At 38.7% G+C, this 22,101-nt stretch overlaps 1 protein-coding gene across 5 annotated transcripts in view; it reads right to left on the bottom strand.

Annotated features, from left to right (window-relative positions):
- EVL (Enah/Vasp-like) overlaps positions 1-22,101 on the bottom strand; it is a 274,426-nt gene that overhangs the window by 30,758 nt on the left and 221,567 nt on the right. For all 5 annotated transcript variants that reach the window (XM_074213076.1, XM_074213074.1, XM_074213077.1 and 2 more), the window contains one exon: positions 4,622-4,685. In XM_074213076.1, the coding sequence (XP_074069177.1) occupies positions 4,622-4,685 (64 nt within the window). The remainder of the gene's footprint in view (positions 1-4,621; positions 4,686-22,101) is intronic.

Genomic DNA, 22,101 nt, shown 5'->3' with positions numbered 1-22,101 from the left:
AACCTGCTCCAATACAAAGTAATGAAGTTGTTTCAGCTTTGTCACTAACACTCTGTAAAATTATGAAAACAAAAATCACTTGGTCTCTGTGGGCCTCAGTTGTCTCCTGATGATCTATTCTGTGATTAAATTGATGCTATGTGTATGTAGTATGGCAGAAAGAGTATTGGACTTGGGATCTTGGCTCAGAGCCTTAGCTACGACAGTGACTCCCCTGTGTGACCCCTGGGGGAACTCTTTGGCCTCTCTGAGCCTTGGTTTTCTCATCTATGAGAAATGAAGGGTTGTCCTGCTATTGTTCAGTCATGGCTGATTTAATGTGACCCCATCAACTTTCTTAGCAAAGATACTGGAATGGTTTGTCGTTTCCTTTTCCAGTATGTCCCCATCTGCAGTCACCCTGACCTGTATCTGACCACTGGACCCAGATGGCTCTAGAGGAGAAAGTGAGGCTGGTGACTGAGAACAGCCCCTCCCCCCAACTCAAATTCAATTCACTTGGGGCAGCTAGGTGGCTCAGTGGGTGAAGCATGGTCCCTGGAGTCAGGAGGACCTGAGTTCAAATCCAATCTCAGACACTTAATAATTACCTAGCTGTGTGGCCTTGGGCAAGCCACTTAACCCCATTGCCTTGTTAAAAAAACAAACAAACAAACAAAACCAACAAATTCAATTCACTTGCTTGTCATGGCATCCCTTGATGTTGTGGTCTTCTTTGGGAAAGAAGTCAAACATTATTATGTCCCCATTTGACAGATGAGGAACTGAGGTTAAATGAGTTAAGTGACTTGTCCAGGGGTCACATGGCTAGTGTCTGAGGTGATATTTGAACCCAGATCTTCCTTATTCCAGGTCTGGTTTTCTACCTATTGTGCCACCTAGCTGTCTAAGGGGCTGCCTTTTGTTGTGGAAGAGGCAGAATTGAATAGTAGATGATGGGCTAGTCTCTGATTCAGGAACACCTGGATTCAAGTTTTCCCTCTGTCACAAAATAGCTATGTGCTTACAGGTTAGAGGAAGAGATGATCTGTTCCTTTAACTATGCCCACTCCCTCACTTCACTTGCCCTCTCCTCTGATCCTGCGGCATCATCTGTCTGTCCCCACCTCATCTCTGCAGCCTCTTACTTGTCCTAGTGACATCCCAGCCTCACCCTCCATGACTCTACTTACCTCTTCACATCCTAGGCGACTCCCTAAGATTAGAAGTTACAGAGAGTTGTATATCTTCATATGTGTAGAAAAGTTACTACCTAGGGAACTCCCAATGATGAAATTCTAGAATAAAACCACCATACCAAAAATGAAGAGGAAAGGGCACTCAAAGTGGGAAAAGGGGTCGTGAGTTCTTATCTTGACTCTTCTATTTGCTAGCTATGTGACCCTGGTCATATTATAATTTCTCCTTTTTGGACCTCGGTTTCCTCATCTGTAAACCAAGACTGGACTAGATAGCTCATTGCTAACTGGAATCTGTGGGGGGGGGGGGGGCAGGGGGGTCATCAGTTGACAATTTTCCAGGTTTCTCTATTTTATGAGCCCTGGAATTCAGAGAACTCCCACTAGAGGGCTCCTCTGCCACAGGAATAGGCTACAAATTCCCTAGGAAGACCCTTCACTGCCAGACTCTTTTGGTCTGGTATTTGATTGAAGGCAAAATTCACCAAAGAGGAAAAACAGTGCCCAAGTCAGAAATGCAACTGATATACTTAATGAGTGTGAAGGGATCTAGACCTTTGGCAGGGAAATCTAGTCATTATCTTCAGAATTAAATGATCCTGATGAATTCTAAAGGGAGTTTGGTAGAGGGGGAAAGAGCCCTGGGTTACTTGCTGGTTAGGTGATCTCAAAGTGGGTCATTCAAGAACTCAGATTCTTCATCTGCAAAGTGATTCAGACCTGCATCTATGAAGGGAGTATCCTCTAAAGATGAAGTCACACTGAAGTCACCAGTTTGTAAAACTGGATTACTTGACATTTTAGGGCCTCAGTTTTCTCATTTGTAAAATGATAGGGTCAGAGTAGATCAAGGTCTCTGAGGTCCATACATTCTAGAATTCTGAGATGGGAAGAGACCTCTGAGATCATCTAGCCTTTTTCATAATTGTCCATCAGAAGAAATCAGGACTCAGAGATTGAAGAAAGTTGTCCAAGGTACATAGTCAGGGGCAGTCTGGACTATAACCCAGATTCCCTGGAGAAGTAAGACATTTCTAACAATCAGAATGGTTCAGTAATGGAGTATACTGTCTTGATAGGAAGTGGGCACCCCTGTTAATGGAGATATTCAAACAAAGACTATAAATGATCAGTGAGGATACTGTAGAGGAGATTCTTTCATTGGTAGGGGTTCCCCACGCTCCAGTCATCATCCTCATCCCCAAGTTGTGAAGGGGGGAAGGATATCTTGCCCAGAACCAGGTCTCCATGTCACTTGCTTCCAAGTGTACCCACTTCACCTCACTTGACCTAATCAAGTTTCTTAAGTGACTTACACAGGGGCACACACTCAATAAATGTCTGAGGCTGAATTTGAACTCAAGTCTTCCTGACTCCAGGGCCAGTGCTCTATCCATTCTAGCTGGCTCTCTCTCAATTCTTGAGTCTATGCTTCTACAATTATCTTTATTTCCATTGCTTGGAACTGTCTCTCTTCCCAATTAGAAGGCCACATTCCTCATAAGATGGGCATCTGGGTCACAGTGGATAAGAAGGCTGGACTTGAAGTCAGGAAAACTCATCTTCCTGAGTCCAAATCTGACCTCAGACATTTATTAGTTGTGTGATCCTGGGCAAGTCACTTAATGCTGTTTGCCTCAGTTTCCTCATGTGTAAAATGAACTGGAAAAGGAAATGGGAAACCATCTAGTTTCTTTGCCAAGAAAACCCCAAAAGGGGTCATGATGATTTAGACATGACTGAAAAATGACTGAACGACACAATAACAAATTGCTTATAAGAGACATTTGGTTTTGATTGCAGCATGTCAATGACAGAGACAGGGTGACTCTAAGGTTAAGGTTCTTTCCTCCCAGACATTTTCTTTTTGATGTTAAAATTACTATTCCTAAGTGCATTTTTAGCTTGTGGTTATTTGGAAAGGGAGACTGAGTTTATATAAAATGTCAAAAGGATTTATTTTGGCACACATACCTCATAACATTATTATGTATGTTCATTTGAGTAAATAAATGACCCAGTTAGCATCATATTTGGCAGAGGATGCAACAAATAGTCTTTAGACCCTAAAGTTATTATTTTCTATGTATATTAACAAACAACCTTGCTGTTGCTCAATTGGGTCTTAATCCCTTGGACAGGGACACTAGAGTAGTTTGCCATTTCCTTTCCAGTGGATTAAGGCAAACAGAAGGCACATGACTTGGCCAAATCACACAGGTAGTAAGTGTCTGAGGTTGGACTTAGACTCAAGTCTTCCTGTCTCTAGGTCTGGTACTCTATCCACTGAGCCACCTAGCTGCCCAAGGTGAACCTAAATGAACCCAAGGTTCATTTAAAACAAATAAACAAACAAACAGAGTCAGGTGTTAATAGGTTTCTAGTAGTATAGTTTGAAAAAACCTGGTGTATTAGATAGTGAGCCAATCTTAGAAACAGGAAGATTATTTGCTAGGTTTCCCAACCTAGAGATCAAAGGTGAGCAAGGAAATGCTAGATCTGACATGTACTGTTTATGGGACATTGGGCAAGTCACTTATCCATTCAATGTAAGAAGTAATCCTTGGGGTGGCTAGGTGGTGCAGTGTATAAAGCATGGGCCCTGGAGTCAGGAGTACCTGGGTTCAAATCCGGTCTCAGACACTTAATAATTACCTAGCTGTGTGGTCTTGGGCAAGCCACTTAACCCCATTGCCTTGCAAAAAACAAAACAAAACAAAACCAAACAAGAAGTAATCCTCTTATAAGTCGAAGAACAGGTGCTGAATTTTATTTTTAGAAGGTGTTTGCCCATCAGGAGTTCTTTATACTAATGAAACCTTCAGTCTAGTCCAAAAATCAACTACAACTGTCATCAAAGAAAATGACCCTTATAGGGACAGCAAGGTGAATAGCACAGTGGATAGAGCACTGGCCCTGGAGTCAGGAGGACCTGAGTACAAATACAGCCTCAAACACTTAATAAATGTATAACTGTGTGATTTTTAGGCAAGTCACTTAACCCCATTACCTTAAATAAGTAAAAAAAATTAAAAAAAAAGAAAATGACCCTTACAAAGTCATCTTCTCTCCCTTTTACAGATGAAGAATGTGTTGAGAGGAAATAGCTGGGAATTAGGGGCCATTAAATAAGGTGTGGGGAATAGAGAGCCAGATAGATGTCAGGAAAACCTCGGGCTTCAGACACTTTATAGCTGTGTGATTCTGGGCAAATTACTTAACTTTACCTTTGTTTCCCCATCTGTAAAATGAGCTGGAGAAGGAAATGGCAAACCACTTCGGTATCTGTGCCAAGAAAACCCTAATTGGGATCATGAAGAGTCTGAACAACAACTCTTGACTCCCCATCATTTCCAGTTGCCCTTGTTGTCACCAGTCAGGTACAACTTCCCCAACACTAAAGTCATTGGGACAGCCAATCCAGGCACAGCAGAGCAAGTTACCTTCTCTGGACTTCCATCTCATCAGGAGAAGGGCCATTCTGCACCTGACGCTGAGAAGGGGGGCCTGTTGGGAAAGAAGCAGAAAATTAGCCTAGTGAAGGGCAAGCTTTGGAGTACCAAGATTAGAGTATGCTTGGGTGCTCCAGGGCTTCGAAACATCCATAGTCCTTCATCAGAGAAACATTTTTTGAAAGGCCCCACAGAGGCTACAGTGCTTCTAAGACTAGAGGCTTTTGTCCTAAATTCAACCAAGATGTCCATAGCAGATTCTGGAGCAGCAGGATTATCTCATGGTGACCATAGAACCAGAGAAAGTCAGAACTGGAAGGAATCTTAAACTCATAAACTTCTAGAGTTCAGAGGGATCTTAGAATCCTGGTGCCAACATGACAAAGTTGGAAGAGAACGTGGATCATAGAACCATGGAATATTAAACATATCTTTGAAACCATAGAACATGGAATATCAGAGCTAGAAGGTCCTTAGAATCCTAGAACCATAGAGATGGAAGGGATTTTAGACTTATGGAATCTTAGAATGTCTGAGCTAAAAGCAACTTTAGATATTGTATAGAAGTTCATTTTTTAGATAAAGAGACTAAGGAACTGAAAAGGGAAGTAACCCATCTAAAATCACAGAGAGAAATTAGTAACAGGCTGTGAGACAAGTGACCTAGGCTTAGGGAAATGGAGATGAAACCTCTCATGCATTCCTATGCAGTTATCCTCTACTTAGCAGTCAAATTGATCTTAAAGCACAGGTCTGACCATGTCATTCCATTACTCAATAAACTCCAATGGCTTCCCATCATCTTTAGCATATATAAAGTTTTCTGCTTGGAATTCAAAGTCATTCATAGTTTGGACTTCTACCTCTTCAGTCATCGAAGATCTTACCTTGTTCCTCCTGCCAATTCTACCCTCATGATGACAGAGTGACTTACTGTTCTTAAACAAAATACTCCATTTTCTGACTCCCAGCATTTCCCCCATGTCTGGAATGCTCTTCCTCCTTATTTCAAACTCCCGACTTCCCTGGCTTCCTTCAAATCTAAGCTACAATCCTACTTTCTTCAAGAAGTCTTCCCAATCACCCTTAGTACTTTCCTTTTGAGATTGTTTCCAATTTATATATATTAATATGTTTATTCTCTCTCTCTCACTCTCTCTCTCTCTCTCCATCCATCCATCCATCCATCCATCCATCCATCCATCCATCTGACTAGTTTATACATAATTGTTTGTATATTATTTCTCTTATTAGGTTGAATTCCTGGAGAGCAGAGACTGCCTTTTGCCTTTCTTTGTATTCCCAGTCCTTAATAAAATAATTGTTGCATTTTAATAAATGCATTAACTAACTATGTAAATGCAGGAAGCTCCCACATTATTACCATATGTAATGGAGTCACTTTTGTTTTCTTTCAATTTTGACTTTTCTTTTTTCTTACTTGTTCTAGGTTGGGACAGGCCTTTTTAAAGTACTTGGTAGGTGGTAACCTATAAGAACTTTAGAAAATGTTTGTCACTTTAATATAACTTTAAGGTAACTATAATCTCTCAGTCTATCATTTAAGGTAGATCTGGGCCCTTGATAAAGACTTTTAACTTTAACTTTTTGGTTCAAGAACTGTGCTGAATTGACTGCTGGCATTTTTTATATATATATATATATATATATATATATATATACACACACACACACATAATCTTTTTTTTCAAGGCAAATGGGGTTAAATGGCTTGCCCAAGGCCACACGGCTAGGTAATCATTAAGTGTCTGAGACTGGATTCGAACCCAGGTACTCTTGACTCCAGGGCTGGTGCTTTATCCACTGCGCCACCTAGCTGCCCTGGCATTTTGTATTTTTAAAACACTTTCATAAGATTTTTTTTCAACATTCCAGGGGAGGAGAGTTTATTATTGCCATTTAATAGAGGATAAAAATATGGCCCAGAAAGATAATTTGCCTAATAATTGTCATTTTCAGTCATGACCCACTCTTCATGACCCTATATGGAGTTTTCTTGGCAAGGATACTGGAGTGGTTTGCCATTTCCTTCTCCATCTCTTTTAAGAGATGAGGAAACAGAGCCAAACAAGGTTAAGTGACTTGCTCGTTGTTACACAGCTAATATGTTTAAGACCAAATTTGAACTTAGGAAGATTCATCTTCCTGACTCCAGTCCTGGTAAATGCTAAGATAATAAATAACATATCTTTGAAACCATCAAACATAGAATATCAGAGCTAAAAGGTCTTTAGAATGCTAGAACCATAGAGCTATGATTCAAACTAGCTAATGTAATCTTGAGCTGCATTGAGAGGCAGAGGTGACAGTTTTGTATTTTGGACTAATTAGACCATATCTGGAGTATTGGGTTCAATTCTAGGTACTAGAGTTTGGGGAGGCACCTAGAGACTGATTAGAGGAGTATAACCAAGATGGTGGTGAAGATTCCTGAGTCCTGTCATATGTAGACAAGATGAAAGATCTGAGAAAAGAAAATTCAGGGGAGACAGACATTCTAGTTGTCTTTATAGTCTCTCTCTCTCTCTCTCTCTCTCTCTCTCTCTCTCTGTATGTATGTGAGTGTACATACATCTACCTATCTCTATATAACTATAGATACACAAATCTATATCTATATCTGTGTAACAGAGAGTAGACTTGTTTGATATGGCCCCAAAGAACAGAATTAGAATTAATAGGTAGAAACCACAAAAAAAGCAATGTTGGAAAAAACTTCCATATAATTCAAACTATCTTGAAGTGGAATAGGTAGCCTTGGGAGGATGTGGGGTCTCTCTCATTGGAGAGCTTCAAGCAAAGACTGGATGCCCACGGGTCAGGCATAGTACTGTGAGGATTCCTTTGGTGTTTAAATTGACCTCCAAAGTTGTTGGGGTTCCTCTAACTCTCACCTTCAGTGATTCTAGTTCAAGTACATTTTTTTTTTGTTCAACTTCATCAAGTAATGTCAGAGCTGATGGGCCTATCTGGTCCAACTTCCTAATCTTACAGAAAGAGAAATTTGGGCCCAATAAAGAAAAACAATATGCTTATGTAGTGATTAAGTGGCCGTGTTGAAACCAGAACCCAGATATGGTGAGTCCTCCATCTGGGCTTCTTTTCTGCATCACTCTATCTTACACTTCAATCTGGACTGTTGAGATAAGGTGATTTAGGATTTAGCTCTTGTATTTACCATCCAGATGCCTGGGCATGTCTTTCCCTAATGCCAAAGAAGCTAGTTGATTACAAAGAAAAAAAGTTCTATCAATGATTCAGGAAGCTCGAACCTGTTCAAGACTCTGGCCACAAAAAGCTTTTAACAGCTGGTTGATTAAAATTTTAATCTTTCAACCAGAGTAAGGGGTGTGATGTGGTTAGAAGATGGAATTATACAATCTTAAAGATGGAAAGGATCTCAGGGGATATCTAGTCCAACAAGCATCTGAAGAGGAATCTAGGAGCCCTAGTCCTTGGCAGGTGGTCATTCAGTCTTCATTTGGATATCTATTGTAATGAGGAATCCAATACCTTTTAGGGCTGATCATTCTACTTTCAGATAGTTCTGATTTTTTAGGACATATTTCTTCATATTAAATCAAATTAAGTCAGCAACAAGCATTATTAAGTGCCTAGCATGTGCCAGGAACTATATAAGCTTTGGGCTTGCAAAGAAAGGAAAAAATTAGTCCTTCTTTTCAAGAAGCTCATGTTCTAAAGAGATAAACAACATGCAAACAACTATGTATAAGGAAGCTATATTCAGGACAAGTTGGATAATTTCAGAGAGAAATACTAAGATTAATAAGGACTGGGAAAGGTTTCTTGCAGTAGTTGCCATTTTAGGTGAAACTTAAAGGAAGATAGGGAGGCCAGGAGATAGAGATGAAGAGGAAGAAGGTTCTAGGCACAGAGGGACAATGAAAAATGCCTAGAGTTGGTAAATGGATCCAAAATTTGCTTCTTTGCAATTGCTCTTGATTTTATCCTCTGGACCAAGCTGACCAAATCTTAATGTCTCTTCCATCTGTTTGCCTTTCAAATACCTGAAGATGATGACAATAACACAACAAGCTCCTATAGGCTTAATCCATTGTTGGGGCAGCTAGGTGAATAGAGCACTGGCCCTGGAGTCAGGAGGATCTGAGTTCAAATTTGGCCTCAGACACTTAATAATTACCTAGCTGTGTGACCTTGGGCAAGTCATTTAACCCCACTGCCTTGCAAAAAAAAGGCTTAATCCATTGTCTATGTCATTGGGGAGGGAAGAATGGTAAAAGAAGGGAATACCAGCCAGGGTGATAGATGCTAATGGTATCTGTGAAGACCTGGCAGGATCTCTGAGGTGTTGGTCCTTTGAGCTCTGGAGATACCAGTGATTGGGTTAGCACCCTAGCCAGTGTGATGTCATTGCTTCTATGTCTCCATGACATAGATAGGGGGAAGCATGAAGTTGCATACCAGAGGAGTCAGTGTTGCTCCTTTATATTTTGGTTCTTACAAAAGCAGATCAGAAATTTCTGATATCTTTAGTTAAAAGTGAATGTCAAACAGATTAAGATGATACAAGGAGTTAAAGAAGCAGCACAAAGAACCAAAAAACCCCCAATAACTACTAGGCAAAAGAAGCATGAGAAGCAAAGGTATTAGGGGAGAGGGAGGGGGAGAAAGGGGGGAGAGGCAGGGGAGAGAGAGAGAAAGAGAGAGAGAGAGAGAGAGACAGAGAGAGAGACAGAGAGAGAGAGAGATTGAACTCCCACAGGCTGTAAATGTTTTAACATAGAAGGTACTGACCATGAGGTCATGTGAAATAGTCTGAAGACAGGAATACTTTTATTAAATGGCAGTCTTGTGGCATTATACAAGTGGAACTAGGCAAAGGTTTCAATCTGCTTTTTGTCAATGATATCATTGACTTCAACTAACATACCAATATATATGGCAGATTAATTCAGGGCAATTGTAAGAAATAATTTCATTCCTCAGTCTAGATTAGATAAAATAAAAGCAAAAATAAAGAGTAACATACTTGAAGAGGAGAAAATCTAAAGAACCTGAAGGTTTGAAAATCTACCCAATGCAAACTCTAAGAGTACTGCCTAATGACAAACAGATGGCAAAAATAATGATGTCACAAATTATTCTGGAAAAGAGACTGGAATTTTGAAAAGCCTTTCTTAGTTTGATAGCACTAGATCCACCTTATCAAGACAGAGCAATTTTTAAAAGTTGCTACTTACTCTGACCATCATGAATGAGCACAGTATTTAATAGTGTAAAAAAAAATTTAGAACCAGCACACAACAGTTTATGAAACTATGTGTGGCTGTTGTCATGGTAAAGATCACAGGAGGAAAGGTAGAGCTATCTAGGAATACTCCTAAGGATGGATATCAAATACCACCATGGCAGAAGTAGTTTGAGAAATTATTGAAACCTCACACAAAGATATACATCAGTATGATAGCTGGTAAGCACAGGAAAAAACCTGGACATTGTATCACACCATTAAAAAGAATGAAAAAGGAACAGGTGGAATGGAATTCAAAAAACAAAAGTAGATCAGAAATTTCTGATAGCTTTAGTTAAAATGAAAGGTAAACAGGTTAAGATGATACAAGGAATCAAAGAAGCAGCACAAAGAACCAAAAAACCCCAAAAGAGGCTTGAGAAGCAAAGGTATTAGAAGAGGGGGAAGAGGGGAAAGAGAGAGGGGGAGGGGGAGAGAGGTTGAGAGGGTGAGAGAGAGACAGAGACAGAGAAAGACAGAGAGAGACAGACAGAGAGACAGAGAGACAGAGACAGAGAGCGGGAGGGAGCAAGAGAGGGAGAGGGAGAGAAAATGCCTGAAGCATGTGCAAAATATTTGATAATCTATCTGATCAAAAAATAGTCCAGAAAACAAAAGGATAACTGGATCAAATGTGAAAGAAAAAGCTGTATACTGTTGATATAAAGAAGAAAAGAATGGTGATATTGAGGGAAGTAACTAGAATTTTAGGTTCTTTGCAAACCTAGAATATGGCAGGTTCAGATGAAATCCACAACTGGTTAAAAAATTTCACAGGGATGGAGAAATGACTTGCAAAGCACGTTACTCATATTGTCTCTGATGCGTGCCCAATTCCATTTTCCTTAACAGAAAGTATCACACATTCATTAAAACATGACAGCACCAGGGATTGAGCCCAATACGGACCAATTATATTTTTATATATTTTATACAAAGTAGTCAAAACTTGCATTTTTTTAAAAAAGTATATAAACACTTAAAAATCTATTGGTTGAAGAATAAAATGAGAATGTGCCTCAAAGTCTGAAGACTATAAATAGTAACCTACTGATTCAGTATTTTTTGAACAAGTAGCCCGAAAGAGCTTTAACATTTATATTATCTTTATTATTTACCACAAAGCTGCTGACTTAGTTCCACAATACTCAGGGGTTGTTCACATACTACAAATATGTAATATAGGAAAGCATAGTAAAAATGTAAAAGAATTTGATGTTCACATAAAAACTCTTTTCTACTTGAGATATCTCTTCAATACAATAACATCAAGAACAATTAGCATAAAATGGGACAGCTAGGTGACGCAGTGGAGTCACCAGAGTTGGAGTTACCAGAGCCAGACAAATGTGACTTCAGAAACTTACAAGCTGTATGACTCTAGGCAAGTCACTTAACCCCAACTGCCTCAAAAAAAAGTAAAATATAGCATTTTTTTTAGGGAAACAGTTTAAATCTGCGATGGTTCTGATTAATTTTTAAATCATCATCATTTCTGAGTAGAAGTGAATATAGTTTTCAAATCAGAGGAATTATACCAATTATATCCTTGATGTACATGGGCAACATCAGTTTGAAAAGTTCATAAAATAGCTACTTCATCCTTTGGAAGCTTTATTAATATCAAAATGTTACTTGGTCACAAAAACTGTAAAATTCTTAAGGTGAGCTAAGGAAGAATAGAGACTGTAGAGTTGTGAAGTTATTCAAAAAGGCCTATTATCAATGAGGAGTTGCTTCAGAAAGTTGTCAAAAAAGTAGGTTTTGGAGCTGAGAAATGTTATATCCCAGGAAAAAGTATAGATAAATATCACAGATAAAGATCAAAGTTATAAGTAGGGATGGAGGACTTTGTGTCTGCAAGAAGCTTTATATATAAAGAGTAAATTTATGAATGAATTCATCAGTATGAGATAAATTAGGGAATAATTAATTATTTTACAAAAAATCATTATGCTTTTTGAATAATAGGAAGCTTTTGATAAAAACTATTCATATTTTAATTGTGATATAAAAATGTTTGTTATTGTAAATCAAAAGAATTTCTGGAAAAATAGCTAAATGAAATATTCCCTAATTTATCTCTGTTATAAATGTTGATCATCACATATTATTTACTTAAAATTGGAGCCAATTGCATTATTGATACCAAGAGAAGCATACATAGCATTTCAGAGGTGGAAGTGTTTTGGAATTATAAAACATAGATTGGCAGAGCAGGAAAATAGACAAGAGACTGTCTATTTCAACTCCCTCTTTTTAAATCAATAAAATGATGCCTAGAGAATGAAAGTCACTCATGTAAGGTCATATAGCTAGTTAATTTAAAAGTTAAAGTTGGTCCTTCTCCCCCCACCCATGTTTTCCTTCCTCTTTTTCTTTGTTTGAATTATTTTTTTTTTACAGAAGTCATTCTACTCTTCTCCTTTCCCTGTTCCACCTTCCTTGTTGTTTTCTAATAAAGAAAAACATTTCTGTAGATCAGTAGATATAGTGATAGTGGCTGACATCATTATACAATACTCCACAGTTGTAGTCCTCAACTTAATCACCAAGGAAAAGGAAATGTGTTTCATCATGAGTTATCTGGGGCCCTGATATTTCTGACTCCCAATCCAGAGCACTCTTTCTGCTATTCTACACCATGCTGCCATTCTATGGTCTATATTTCTATCTAACATTTATTTTTTCCATTGAGAACAACCCTTCAAATTTTATAAAAGTAAAAATCACCAGATGTGAAATTTTAGTTTGCTTTGATGGTCCTTTGCATGTACTCTCAACATGTACTCTACTTATAAGCTTTCATCAGGATCTTTCTGAGTGGCAATGAAAGCTCAATGCCTCAAAGTCTAATGACCTATGAAGAAGAAGTCCTTTCCTTTTCCTTCCTCTCCTCCTGCTTTGGGGTGGAATGGGTGGGACAGTGTTTAACTCTATGAATCTGTTTCTGAGGACAGACACAGTTGTTCCCAACTTCATAAGGTCAGAACTAGAGGAGGCACAATTATAAACAAGCATGAGAGATTTAGTGTAGACATACAGAAGACCTTCCTAAGACCAAAGATTTTTTTTTAAGTCATGGGAGTGGAATTCCATTCTCTGGAGGTCTTCCTTATCCTTTTGGAAGGTGGCAGAAAAAAGATAGACCTGACTTTCTGGGAGTACCAAAAACTATTAAGCATTGGCTCTGATCAGTGCCTTAGTAATCGCAACTGGGTAACAGGTCTGCCACCTGTTACCAAAGATAGCAGCTGCAGGTATGTGAATTTTCCCTATTTTCTCTCTTCTTCCATCCTCAGTAACCTACTTTTATTTCCTAGAATGGTCAGTGCTGGGCAAAGTTGCAAAAGTGAACACTTTAATGCTTTCATGCTTAACCAATAATAATGATGATAAGAGTTAGCATTTTTTCAAAATGCATTACACAAATTCGTTAATATTCGCAATTACCTTGAGAGATAGGTGTTATTATAATAATACCCATTTTCCAGATGAAGAAACTAAGGTAGGTCAGTGACTTGCCTAGGGTCACAAAGCCATGTCTCTGAGACCAAACGTGAACTCAATCCTTCCTGACTTCAGGTCCAGCACTTTATCCAATGGGTCATCTAGTTATTGTTTGTCTTTCATTTTTGGAGAGAACCAATGACATCACAGGATGATAATCTGACTTGTGTGTGAATTGGATTTAAGTGAGGCAGAACTGCACAAAGACATCAGCCTTACTCTATTCCAGGGTCTTTAAAGTCCAGTTGCAAGACAGCCCCCAGGGAGTAGGCAAAGTTTAACAAAGCCCTAAAGTTGGGGATTTCAGGCATTTCAGAGAGAAAATATGTGGGGGGATAATGGTGGGTTGGTGTGGGATTCTTACAATTCCCACCACAGAGGTGATCACTTTAGGGAAAGGTTGAATCTATCTTTTAATGACTTTTAGCATCTGGCTCACTAGTTTCATATCCGCTCAATCCTCTGTTACCATCATTTTCTTGGCTTTATTCAGGTTGCTGTATCTGCTCAACTTACTGTGCTGGGAATCATAGACTATATGGGGGGGGCTCTGAATCATAGAACATAGAATGTCAGAGTGGGAAGGGCTCTTTGGATCATGGAACAAAGAATGTCAGAACTAGAAGCACTCTTAGAATCAAGGAACATAGAATATCAAAACTAGAAGGGCCCTTAGAACCACAGAACATAGAAGTCAAAATGGAAAAGTTCTTCGAACTATGGAACATAGAATGTCTGAACTAGAAGGGCTCTTAGAACCAGAAAACATAGAAAGTCAGAACTGGAAGGGTCCTTAGAATTATGGAACATGGAATGCCTGGCTCTTAGAACCATGGAACGTCGAATGACAGAACTAGAAGGGCTCTTAGAACCATGGAACAAAGAATGTCAGAACTAGAAGGGCTCTTAGAACCAAGGAACACAGAATGTCAGAACTGGAAGAACCCTTAGAGCTTGGAACATAGAATGTCAAAACAGGAAGGGTCCTTAGAATCACAGAACATAGAATGTCAGAACTGGAAGGGCCTTAGAACCACAAAACATAGAAAGTCAGAACTGGAAGGGTCCTTAGAACTATGGAACATAGAATGTCTGAACTAGAAGGGCTCTTAGAACCATGGAACATAGAATGTCAGAACTAGAAAGGGTCCTTAGAACCATGGAACCTAGAATGTCAAAACTAGAAGGGCCCTTAGAACCAAGGAACATAGAATGTCAGAACTAGAAGGACTCTTAGAACCAGAAAACATAGAAAGTCAGAACTGGAAGGATCTTAGAACCAAGGAACATATAGACTGTCAGAATTAGAAGGGCCTTTAGAACCAAGGAACACAGAATGTCAGAATTGGAAGGGCCCTAAGAACCAAGGAAGATAGAATGTCACAATTGGAAGGCCCCTAGAACCACAGAACATAGAAAGTCACAACTGGAAGGGTCCTTAGAACCATGAAACATAGAATGTAAGAGCAGAAAGGACTCTAGCCTTAGAATCCTACTGGATAGTCTTTTTTTCCCCCTTGATTTCTGATCTATGTTGGGGATGTTGAAGCAGACATTCCTCATTAGGATGTGGTTGAACTCTCCAACTTTTTCTTCAAACAGCTCCTTTTCTATTTCCTTTCCTGCTTCTTATCCCCTTTCTAATCCCATAAAATGATTATTTTACCCCAGATTATATTTTTTTCTATTCTTTCTTCGTATGTTTACTTAAAGTCTCTGACTCACTCCTTATCAACTCTGATCTTTCATCATTCTGGTTGGTCTCTATGCTTATAGATATTCTTCTGAAAATGTGGCACCCAGATAGCACCAGATGCAGATAGGTGGGTTTGACCATGTTACACTAGAGATAGCAGTGAGACACCAAAGGTAAAAGTACAAGTTGAGTGGACAACAGCTAGGGTGTATTGTAAAGAGACTTTTCATTTGGGTAAAATTTTTTGAGTGAGGAAGTGTGGAGTGGCAGATGCACAGCTAGTCTCGGAGTCAGGGAAATGTGGGTATAAACCCTGCCTCTGACACATACTAGCTATGACTAGCCCTGGAAGAATCAAGCAATCTCCCAGTCTCCTAAGAATCACCCTAGACCTAAGTTCAGAACTGTTGCTGACTTGGACTGGTAGATGGAGTTCCTCACTGGAGGTTCCCTTACATTGCTGAAATTATAGGTCATTTAAAAAAATGGACTAGATGGTCTCTGCAAGTCCCCTCCAGCTCTGAGGCTAATTATTGTGATTCTATGGAAGCGATTTTATGCAAAATAATCAATGAACCATCGAACTTCATCTAAAGAGACTATGGTATAATGGATAGAGCATTTACATTTAGTCACTGTAATAACTCATCTTGATATGAGAACTTGAATCACAAAGGAAGGAGCCTTAGAATTATAGAAATAGGAATGTCTGAGTTGCAAGGGACCTTAGAATCATAGAACAAGACTATAAAGTTGGACTTTAGATATCATAGACTATAGAATGCTTGTTTTGTAAGAGACCTTAGAATCACAGATCCAAGGACTGTCAGAGCTTAAAACCAACATTCAGAGCAGATGAATAACTTCCCTAGCATAATACAGCGAGAGGTATTTTTCTTGCTTGCATGTAGGAAATAACATAGTCAGTGAGGGAGGGAAGTCACTTCTATTGTGAATTGAACATAAAACATAGAATATTTTTTCCATATTCTATAAAACATAGAAATGTTTTCCCCCTCCCATACTAGAGAACAATAACAAAAAAGAAATGGATATAGCATATCAATAGGAAAATGTTATGGTTCATTTCAAACATTCAGGATCTCTCTAGGGGCAATGGGTTACTGAAGGCTAAAATTGGTGAATAATCCCTATAAAAGTGAGTTTTGGCGCAGCTGGCTTTTGAATGAGATCATCATCTATTTGGACCAAAACAAAATCCAGGAGAAATGGGCCCATTTCCTAATTTTTCCTCAGCAATAAGAAAATAGTTTTTATTTCCTTTACTGAACTCTGTGAAGTCAGCAGAAACTTTAATTCAAGGAGATTTAGAACCACAGAACATATAGAGGTAGAAGGAACCTTAGAGTTATAGAACTACACTGAATGTTAGAGCTGGAAGGGTCTTTAGAGATCACCTACCCACAGATGGGAAACTGAGGCCCAAAAAGAAGAAAAGTCTTGTCTAGAGTCATAAGCCAGTTGGTAGAAGAATCAAGATCAGACCTGTTTTTGATTCATTCTTTTCCTATTGTACCTACCTTCATAAATCCTCTTCCACACTTCTCAACCCAATCTCATATTCTGGTTCTCCAAGTAGGAATATATTCTCCTCATAAAATGCTCAGTATTGCTCCATCTCCTTTCTAGCCAGCTCATTTTTTTAATGGCAATGGTTTGAAATTTTCCTCCCCACCCCTTGCCTCCCTCCAAACCAGTGGAAAAAAAAATTAGTTGTTGCTCATATATTCCTAGAAAAGAGCAACTTTTCAATCCTCTAGTGTGTCAACCTGGGACCCCGATGGGGAGACACATACCCCTCCCCTAGGTGCAGCTTGGCGTGCAAAATCAAGGTGAACAGAGGAACAGGAAGGAGAGGCAGAAGCGACAGTCACCTACAAGATACTCGGCAGAGAATGATCCAGTCACAGTGGCAGAAGCAGACGCAATGTAAGATCCACTCCCTGCTGACCATAGCTTGCAGGGTCCAGGGCCTCCCTCTATACAATCCTCCAGGAAGCTTCCTCATCCTCGACACTTACCTCCCCTTCCACCTGGGGCTGGATTACCCAATGGGTAATTGATACTTTGGGCCCAGCCGTCAAATGTGCTTCTCTGTCTTCAATCTTTCATGAGGTTCCTGAATAAGCCTATGGGAAACCTGACTGTGTGATTCTATCAGTCACCATGGGCATCACAGGCTGGGCCCAAAGGAGGGAGAAAACTGGAGTCAATGAGGATCAGCTTGCCCCCCTCCTACAATAGCTTTAGTGGGTTGATACACCCATGGGAAACAGATTCCTGGTGTCCCCCCCCACTCATTCTGCCATTCTGCCTACCCATAACCCCCCACCAGAAGAAAACTGGACAAGAAAATAGCAAAATATTGGTTTAGAGAGGCTGAACTGAAGTATTCAATGGTTAATTGTTTAATGTTCCCATCTGTTCTTTTGTAGATCTTCTTTCCTGGGTTCTCTCTTTTGTAGAGAATATTCCTAGAGAGGTTTTGGTTCTTTCTTTTATAGAGAATATTCCTGGACAGACTTGGGTTAGTCCCTGACAATCTAAGATTCTAAGACCTCCTTCCATTCTGCAGTTTGACTAAGAGACTATTGCCTCACTCTCTTTTTCTCAAAAAATCTTGTGCTTATTAATCTATTCCTATTCTCTACTTCCATTTTCATTCCCTCAACTAATATGTATTTGTTTGATATCATAGATCCATCAAGTTTCAGAATGGAAGGTCTTGGAACCTTAAACTGTTAAGAGTATAAGAAGGGACCTCAGAGAGCTTCAATCCTAACCCAATCCTGTCTAGGAATACTGTCTATAAAATCTCTGTCATTCATTTGAAGACCTTTGGAAGAGTGAAGGGAGGGAGGGGAAGAGGGAAAGAAGGATAAAGGGAGGCAAGGGAGGAGAAAAGGAAAGGAAGAAGAGAGGAAGGGAGACAGGAGGAAGCTATGAAAGATGAGAGGGAAGAAGGGAAGGGAGGGAAAGAAGGAAGAAGGGAGAGAGGGAAGAAAGCAAGAATTTATTAAATATCTATTATGTATTGGGAACAGTCCTAAATACTTTACAAATATTATCTTATGTGATCCTCACAACAATACTGGGCTGGGGGGGGGAGATATTATTATGATCCTCAATTTATAGTCGAAGAAAATGAGGTACATACTCTCCCAAGGTCACAGCTAGTATATTTCTTTTTCTTTTTCTTTTTCTTTTTTAGTTTTTACAAGGCAGTGGGGTTAAGTGACTTGCCCAAGGTCACACAGCTAGACAATTATTATGTGTCTGAGACTGGATTTGAACTCAGGTCCTCCTGACTCCAGGGTCAGTGCTCTATCCACTGGGCCACCTAGCTGCCCCTAATGCATTTCTGAAATAACATTTGAACTCAGGTCTTTATGGCCCAGGCCTGGCATTCTGTTATATCACTGAAGAATCAGACTCTACCCAGAATAACTTAACACCAATAGGTGGAAAAGATATTGGTTTACCATTTCCTTCTTTGGTTCATTTTACAGTTGAGGAGACTGAAGCACACTGGAATAAGTGACTTGTTCAGGGTCATACAACTAGCAAGAGTCTGAGGTTGGATTTGAACTTAGTTCTTCCTGACTCTAGGTCTCATGTTCTAAATTAGAGGCTCCACTGTACCCTATTAGAGACTCTCTTCATTATTAGGTGGAAAAGATACACAGAGACAGGAAGAAGAGTGGTAGTCATTTTTTATTCTCTTGACCCTGAGAATCACTGAGTCCATGGAGAAGGAGAACATGGAACAAGGTCACAGTAATTGAAAGAGAAATGACCTGGGAATCAGAGAGCCTGGGTTTAGAATTCTTGCTGCACCATATAATGGGTGTAATTAAGCAACGATTGAGTAACTTGGGAGTAGGGACTGTCTTTTATCTTTTTTTTTGTATCCCCAACACAATAAGTGTTATAGAGTAGGTGCTTAATACATGCTTATTGTCTGAATGACTGGTATAGTAGAAAGAACCCTAGATTTGGAGTCATAGGTTGTAAGATATGGAAGAAAGGGGCTTTTCTTAGAGGTCCTAGAGTCTAACTTTTTCATTTTACAAGTGAGGAAACCAAGTCCTAGAGAGCTTGTGACTTGATCAAAGTGACAAAGTTTGAAGCTTTGAATATGAATGCAAGCTCTGACTTTAAATTCAGCACTCTTTCTATTGAATCAAATTGTTTCAAGTCCTAGGACCTGTGTTCAAATCATACCTCCAATCATTACTACTGCAGGTCACTGAAACCTCTTTAGTTTTCATCAGCTGACCCAGAAAGCAAGAGGGCTGTACTAGATGACCAGTGTGGTCTCTTCCAGTTTTCCAGCTATGATTCTATGATGGACAAATCATGCATGCCTCAGTTTTCTCATCTGGAAACTGGGGACCATAGTATTCATCTGGTCCAATTCATGTAGTTCTTGTTTCTTGTAGAAATCATGTTAAATGCCAAGTGGAAATGTGAACTATAATAATGATGATGCAGTATTAATACTGATGGAACTCCAGATATCCTTGTGTCAAAAATCCTCTCTGATAACTAACGCTGAAGCTGTGAGTCTCTCTGCTCCATTATCAAATGACCTGAAATTCAGCATAGTTGCCAACCCAGACAGTTGGCTCCTTAGGGACCTTCCCTTCCCTGGCTGAATCCCAGGGAAACCCAGGCAGCAGGTTCTACCATTGATCAGCTCACCTGTTTGAACTAAAAGGGTCAGGCTGCACACTTCTCTGGATTGGATCCGGGCAACTGGCTCCTAACTCCTTATATTACACTGTGCTCCTGGACACAATCAACTCTATTCTATTCAATTGGTATCATCTGCCTTATGTTTAGAGATTTTTTTTTTTGTGCTATTATTCTCCACGACCATTCCATAAAATCTACCTGCCTCTGATAACAGTGGGTGGCTGTGTGTTCATCCAAAGTGAATTAGAGAATATTAATAAGAGCACAAGCAATACATATGGGCAACCAGAAAGGCAATTTTGTTCTATGTAATCTTCAACAGAGACAGCTAAAGAATGCTTACCTGGGTTCAAGACCAACTTGGTGGACTATGGACAAGTTGCTATCCCTTTCTGGGTCTCAGTTTTCTCTTGTTTTTATTGTTATTGTAGAAATCGCTTTGAAATTCTTAAAGCACTTTAGGAATGCATCATCAACATCATCATTAGTCTATCTTTCCAAAACCCAGTTTGACTAGATAATTTCTAAGGTTCCATCCAATTATAACATTTTATGTTCAAAGTTCCAAAGTCTTTTCAAGCTCCAAAACCCCACAGTTTTATAATAAAAATAAGGTATTTATATTTCACTGATATTTGCAAATAAGACTTTTTTTTAATAACTCTGGGAAATTATTAGTCTAAGAATCATTATCCCCATTTTACTTATGAGGAAAGTAAAGTTCAGAGAACAAGTTGGTGGTCAACAAGTGGGTGTTAAGCCCAAGTCTCTTGATTGTGACTATTTGTATGTCAGGGCCAGGATCCAGATTTATGTCATTTCCGATTTCAAACCCAGTGTTTTTTTCCATTGTGCCATATTAGTCTATTTCAGTTCTGACATTCTATGATCTTAGGATTCTATGATATTTTCAATTCTTATATTCTGTGCTCTAGTTCTTATTATTCTGAATTTAAGCATTAAAGAAAGGATATTATTATATGCAAAGTAGAATATGAAAACAGGATTTATATAAAACCATGAATTCCCATTCCACACTAATTGCTTTAAAAAAATTGGTCATTGCATTGACCAGTCATGACTCTAAAAGACTGATGATGAAGCATGCCTCCTACTTATTATTACATAATAAATTCAGCTTCTTACTTTCAAAATTGTCTCACTTGTCTGTTTTATTCTGTTCTTTGTATACTTTTTACAATGTTTTATTGGCCCTCATTTTTTTCTTTTCTAATTTTTTTGGGATATCACCATTGCTAACCTCATCCTCCTTATACCTCATTAAAGCCAAAAAAAGAGACAAGAAAACAAGAAAAGAAATCCAAACCAAAAAACTATAACAAATAAGCCAATGTTCTATTTTTCTAAAATTTCTTACTGTTCTAGCATTATAATCCATTTCCAGGTCAAATTGAAATAGTTTTATCTTACTCATCTCTCTTGTCTACATCTATTAGATTGAATAACTAAGAAGTGAATTATTATTCAATAAGTATTCAATGTTTTGAATAATAAAGAAGGCAATACTATTTCCTGCCAGGAAAAGGGGACTATCTCTTCTTCCAAGGATTCTTGCTATCATTCTTCGCATCTTAGCAGCCTAAGGAGAGTAATGCTTCTTTCAAACCTTCTCTGCTATCCAGCCCCAGCTTCTAACTTAGTACAGGGAAATCCTTGGTTTGCAGACCTGCCTTTATTTCATACAGGAACAAAGATTCTAGAATTTATAAAATATTACATCATCTATTTGCCTTTAGAAATTGCCTTATTTCATTTACCTTTTTTCAACAAACTTGAAAAATATAAACAAAGATGAACTTTTTCTTATATAAAGGTCAGATAAAGTGGAAGCTATGAATTCATAATATATAGCTTACCTTAAAATATATTTATATATATATATATATATATATATATATATATATACACACATCTGTATGTACAGGATATAGATATGCATATGTATATTTATATTATGGCCTTGCTTGTCTTTGTCTGAATTTCCTTCTACTGTCAATTCTGTATATTTTATAAATATTTCATGGGCATTCTTTTCTTCATTTTTTAACCACTATTACTAATATATTCCTTTCTTATTGATAAAAAGCCTTCTTTTGAACAAATATGCATAATCAAGCAGACCATTGAAAACTCTTCAGCAGGCTATTGCAATAGTAGTGGCATGAGAGGATGTGGTTGAATCAAAAGTCAAAGGAGAGAAGGGGACACGTGATGATAGTAATATTTGTCCAT

The sequence above is a fragment of the Macrotis lagotis genome, chromosome 1, assembly GCF_037893015.1.
Source record: "Macrotis lagotis isolate mMagLag1 chromosome 1, bilby.v1.9.chrom.fasta, whole genome shotgun sequence".
Lineage (NCBI taxonomy): Eukaryota > Metazoa > Chordata > Mammalia > Peramelemorphia > Peramelidae > Macrotis > Macrotis lagotis.
The sequence above is the reverse complement of the archived record's forward strand: the minus strand, read 5'-3'. Positions and strand labels throughout refer to the sequence as shown.